The 6,117-nt window shown below is 36.2% G+C and overlaps 1 protein-coding gene across 1 annotated transcript; it reads right to left on the bottom strand.

The window, feature by feature from the left end:
- Nucleotides 1-484: 484 nt before the first annotated feature.
- LOC113272862 lies at nt 485-5,521 on the bottom strand. Its single transcript, XM_026522657.1, has 10 exons — nt 5,508-5,521; nt 4,155-4,220; nt 3,552-3,982; nt 3,412-3,456; nt 2,530-3,316; nt 2,102-2,449; nt 1,932-2,028; nt 1,350-1,843; nt 1,158-1,248; nt 485-781 (listed from the first exon to the last, which is right to left on the bottom strand). Exons 1-10 carry the CDS (start codon nt 5,519-5,521, stop codon nt 485-487), a joined length of 2,670 nt encoding a protein of 889 aa, XP_026378442.1.
- Between the last annotated feature and the right edge of the window lie 596 nt (nt 5,522-6,117).

The following is a 6,117-nucleotide window of genomic DNA, read 5'->3' as shown; positions in this document are numbered from 1 at the left end:
ACATATGTCCCAGTTTCTTAAGTTGTTTACAAAATAATCCCGTTTTTTTCAAAACTTACAAATTAATCCCGTTACAAAGATTTCCATCCAGTTACAAGTTAACTGGTGTTAACTGACATGTGGCAGATTTAGGATGACCTGAGATGCCCAATATACCCTTCAGTTAAACTTGTTTCCTCATTTCTTCAGGAGGATCTCATCGACAAACTTTGTCTTCTTCACCTGTTAAAATCCAGATAGAAAAACCATAAAATCGTAAAAATAGAGCAAGGCAAGCTAACGACACTAACACTACCATTTATTGATAACATTGAATCAAATATCCAATACTCAAAACATCCAAAAACAATATCTATGGAAGATAGCTAATATCCAAACAAAGTAAAAGCTAATCTAAAACATAACCAAATAAACAGAGCAAATGCATGAAGTTTTATAGGTCTCACTTGAAAGAAAACAAAAGACATCCTAGCCAAAACTAGTTTCAAGTAAATCTTCTTGGCTTCTTCGTTGCAGGCATAGAACCACCAGCACTTCCAGCTTGTGATGATGATTGGGATTGAAATGCCAGTCCGCCTTCTTCAGATGTAGACCCATTTCTCTTTGTATTAGAGCCAATTGCACCACCAGGACAAGTTGTCTTGTTGTGACCAGGCAGCTTGCATTTGCTGCAGCACCTGACTTTCTTCTCGAATAGGGTCTCATTATAGGCCTTCCTTCTGTTCTTCCTAGGCCGGCCCGGTTTCCTAATGAGCAATGGAGGAACAATAATTGTTCTTGGCTGTATAAGAGAATAACAAAGGAAGTTAATATTGCATAATACTAAAAATGATTACTTACCCGCCGCAAAAATTAAACATCCTAAATATCTACACTATATATGTTACTGCAGGGTCTGGAATCCGGCTTCCAAACACTAAAATCCATTAAGTAGCTAGGTACAGGGTTCATACAAGAACTGAGAAGAATTGAGTTCAGATATTTCACAGAGTACTTTGAATTCATGTATCACAATTGTACTTTTAAGTAGATACACACGGATATTTAAGGTAAACCTAATAATGTAATGTAAAAGGTTGTCTAAGTTCATAGTGCAAACATAAATCAGATCCAATTAAGGACAAGTAAACATGAATAGTTGAGAGTTAGGAAAAAACCTCATCCCAGTCCTCAGGCCCTTCCAATGGCACCATATCAGGGGAATAGGTGGTCCTATAGTTATCCACTGAGTAATATCTGGCACAATACCTATAAAAATGCACACAAGAAAAACAAACAGGTTTAACATTTCAGATATTGGTAATAAAGAAATAATCATAGATAAAATTACATGTGTTCTGCACACTTACTCAACCCAATTGGGCCTGATTTGCTGCAGAGCACAGACTGCGTGTTGACAGGGGAAACCCCTCAGCTGCCATTGGATGCAGCTGCAAGTATGTTTCTCAAGGTCAACAGTGAATATTGTATTATGTATGCTTGTGACTTCATAAAGCTTTCCAGCAACCGCTCCTTCTACCTTATATTCCCCTGTTTTCTTAAACATCTTCTTCAATAATTTTTTGGCAGTAGGAACCAAATCCCCAGAATCCCATCCAACACAAGCATTTCTTCTCTTGTAAAACAGCCCCATCACTAGCTGTCCATACATCAAAACTAGCTTGCAGATAGGTTTCTCCCTAATGTTGGTTATCATGTTATTGAAACTTTCAGAAAAGTTGTTACTCAAGTGTTCACAAGCGCTCTTGTGGTCAAAAAAGGCCCTGCACCAGCTTTTAGGATCCTCGCCCATCAAATACTGACAAGCACTAACATTCTCTGACATCATACTATCCATGTGTGCCTACAGTTGAAACATATTTAGTGTTACAAGAATTTTACTTTCTAAGAATAAAAAATGTCACTCATTTCATTTACGGACTAAAACAAACCTGAAAGTGTTTAGGCTTATAAGCTCTAGCAGCATTCCAAAATAGTGTGTGTACTTTAGATCCCTTGTAGTGCATTTTGAAGTTTGCATACATGTGCCTGCCATGAATATAGAACATACTTTATGTATTTTGTAACAATAAAATGATCAGGTTGGAGGTTAGTTTGTAACCTGAAGCAGAACCTATGTGGTGAAGTAGGGAACAACTTTTGGACAGCGTCTCTCAAACCCTTCTGTCTATCAGATATGAAGTTGATTGGCTCAACGGGATGATCAGCCAATCTATGCTTGAGATTATTCAAGAACAAGAACCAGTTCTCCGCACACTCGTTTCTACAAACCATGATACCCAAAGGAACCAATCCATTCTGCCCATCAAGAGCAGTGGCAGATAGTAGACAACCACCATACTTTCCCTTCAGGTGACAACCATCCAGCCCAACCACATTTCTACAACCATTTATAAAACCCCTCATTGGGGCATCAAAAGATATAGTCACAGATTCAAATCGATTGTCTCTGCACGAAGAAACAAGGAAAGTTTTAAAACTAGAACTCAAACTAATCAATTTTACGAACAATTAAAGAAATAATATTACCTTCCGTAAGTGAAAGTAGCAATTGATCCGGGATTAGTCCTTTTGATCATTTCACACAGACTTGGTATGAGTCTAAAACTCTCATCAAAGCTTCCGTTTATCCTCTCCAACACATTGTTTCTAGCCTTCCATGCAACGTGATACGGGATCAAGGTGTTGTGGCTTGTCCAAAACTCGGCAGCAATCTCAGAAGGTTTAGGTACATTCTTTACATGTGACTCCCTTAGCTTGTTAATCACATGTTGAGCTACAAATTCTGGATTTGCACATGAATTCCTCCCATAAGGATCCCCAATACAAGTGTGGTGCAAGTGAAAATCTCTTATGCTCCAAGTCGCCTCACCAGGGATCCTCCTTGCAGATATATACCACGGACATAGAATGGGCTCTCCAAAGCCTTTACACACACGCCTTGATTCTAATATTATCACTCTTACTAAACCTGCATTCTGTCCTAGTAGATACATATTTCTGAGATGTCTCTTAAAAGCGGTCTTGTCTGGAAATTCCATCCCCTCATCAATTCTGTCATCAACTACAACTTGTATTTCATTTTCTGGTTCAGGGAATAACTCATTATCCACTGAATCAGCAGCAACAAGGAAATCTTCAAAATCACTGTCATCAAACCAATGTTGCCCATTATCAACCACTCTAACTTCATGATTAGGTAATGGCCTACCAACCATTTCAGGACCATAATGATCTTCCGATCCATTAGCAATTTCCTTCCCTTTACCATTTTCAATCTCAAAATCAATCAGTGGTTCCTTAACTTCTTTGAAAACTTCAAGTCATGACAATCAACAAGGAAAAAGTAATTAACACATTGGGTATCATTATATATTTGTAAAACCAATTTTAAAAGAGAACCAACACTACCTTCAACTTCATCATCCGTCTCCAACAACCGGTCATAATGATCATCTACATGTTCAGAGGCATATACAAATACACATTAATATCAAATTGTAAACATAACATAATCGATGAATTCTAAAATTTCAAAATATGAACATTACCTTCATCGTCTTCCTCACTATCCTTACCAGCACTGCTTTTCATACTAAAATTGTGTAAAAACTCCTTCCAATCAGCATCATCTTCACCCTCACTGTATATGAGTGGTTGGCTCCATGGTTGGTCTTCCGGGTGACAATCATCTGCATTAAGATTCTGAAGGTGCAACACTGATTCCTTAGTCGCATTGACAGCTTCTTCAACAACATCTACTTTATTCGCGGCTGATTTCCAGAATTCAGTACCTAGTGAATCATCATCTAGATTCACAATTACCTGACTGCTAGCCTGTGTCGGCTCCTCAACATGGTTCTCAAAATCCAGAACCATCTTAGTTAAACTAACACCAACCGTCCTCTTAGCTTTTTCAATCAGCCTTGGGCTTTTCCTGGGAGATAAAGTTGCCGTTGGACCTTTATGAGGTGTTGAATCCCTGTTACAAATAGAAGATTATTATCACTAAAATATATTCATCATATGCTACAAAAAAAACCTAGTTTATGGCATGGTTTACACACAACAAATATGATCCCTTACACAATAGGGGCTAACTATCAACTAATAGAGAAAACATCATCTTTCACTAGCATAATAAGACAAATCACCTGTCATTTTCTTTGTCCTGTCTCCAAGTATTTGCAACCATATGTCCAGAATTAGGTCTCATGTAACTGCAAGAGAACAAAATAATAAGTCACTAGTATTCAAAATAAGTTATAACAGATTTGCACTAGAAAATTCACACACAAATGCCAAAGAACTCTCATAAACGGATACATACATGATCAGTAGACTTTCTAAAATCTCTGTGTGCATCAGCCAATTATTTCAAGACACACAACAAAAAGAAAGATTCGATTCAGGAACTCATTAATCAAGTGACAGATATCCCTTCCTCTATAAGCATACGAATCTCGGAATATAACTTCTCAATCAAAATCATTTCTTTGAACCTTTCCGAAAATAAGACGATTCTTTAAAGAGTATTTTGGACCAAACTACTAAAACCACAGTACACATACAACAAACAGGATATGCACATGGCACTCATAGAAGTGTAACCAGAATTCTCTTATATCAATGTAAGATTTCAACTCTTATGACTCTTATATACAAACATAATTGACTGTATGAAATTGAATTTCTTTTTTCTATGAAAAACCAATTCATTAAACGACAACCCTTGCAAGAGGATCATCTTATCTGTATACATGCTTTTTTGGAGAATGGAAAAATGGGTTATCACACCATTTACAAAAGAAGTAGATAATTTTTTTTTTATCAAGCACAACTTCTAGACATGATCACATTTCTGCATCCTCTGAATTTTAGTTTTAATTCAAAATCTCATACTAAGCCACAGAGGCATATTATCCATACAAAACCACCAAAGTACCATTAATAGACCAATTCAGTAACAAAATTCATGTAATGTTCATCAACAGAACACTTATCATTCCTAAACTACTGTAAAGATCTAATTGTGATTATCCCTAAATCGAAAACCCTAATTTGAAGTCGATTGAAAAGCCTTAAATTGAAAAAATTGAAAACCCTAATTTGAACCATAAGAAATCCCTAAATCGAAAACCAAAAATTCATAATAACAAAGATGAAAAGCATAGTTAGCTAATGAAAATATACCTTTAGTATATGCAGCAGAGTTCTTGTCAGTAACTCTTCATCAACCATTATCTCCTTCCCCATTTCTTCAAAATACAGAAATCACTCGCCTAAAATTACTTAGGTTTCTCAAAAACTTCACTCTTATCAACTGGTTTACAGATAGAAACAAACTTAGACCTTGATTCTTATATACCCATAGAGTAACAAAATACTGAGAAAAACCCTAACTAATTTCTGGTGTGAAATATCTTGATAAGGATACATTAGATGCAGTTGTTTGGGATATATCCTAAATTCATGCACGTAATCTTCCCAAACCATATCTTTCTCACCACTCTCCCGCCATCTTCTCTAACAACGAAATCTACATCTGATACTAACCTATTCGATGGAGTTGAAACGAAGAAGAAAGGCTATATGCGTCTTTTCCCATTACAAGATATTAACACTTGGACTAACACGTGGATTTTCAATTGACAGCTCAACTAGGTCCCACTTATCAAACAATTTTGGCTGTTTACTTTAAACGGCAGGATAGTTTTAATAGTGTAGAAAAAAACGGGGCAAGAATGTGTATCGGCCCATATCTTTGGGATAGAAATGACTAATTCCCTTAATACTACTAGTGTCTTTTCCGTGCGTTGCACGGGATCATATTAATATTTGTTAGACGGCAACCAACCAAAACAAATTTACAAACATGTTTAATGTAATCTTTTGAATAAACGAAGGGAACAAAAGAAATATTCATTCTTTCTCTGTTTGATACTAATCTTCATATAATGTGTTCATAAATTAACATGTTTTGGCACTAAATTGTTTTCTTTGACGTGTTCCAATCTGCTTCAGCATTAAGATCTACAAAAGCGAATGTTGCAGTCCTTCACCTTTAGATGGATTGGATGCCTAAAGAATAATTAGTTAAGTTTGGTAATATTTTTA

This window comes from Papaver somniferum, chromosome 1, assembly GCF_003573695.1.
Source record: "Papaver somniferum cultivar HN1 chromosome 1, ASM357369v1, whole genome shotgun sequence".
Taxonomy (NCBI): Eukaryota; Viridiplantae; Streptophyta; class Magnoliopsida; order Ranunculales; family Papaveraceae; genus Papaver; species Papaver somniferum.
This window is presented reverse-complemented; position numbering and strand designations above follow the sequence as displayed.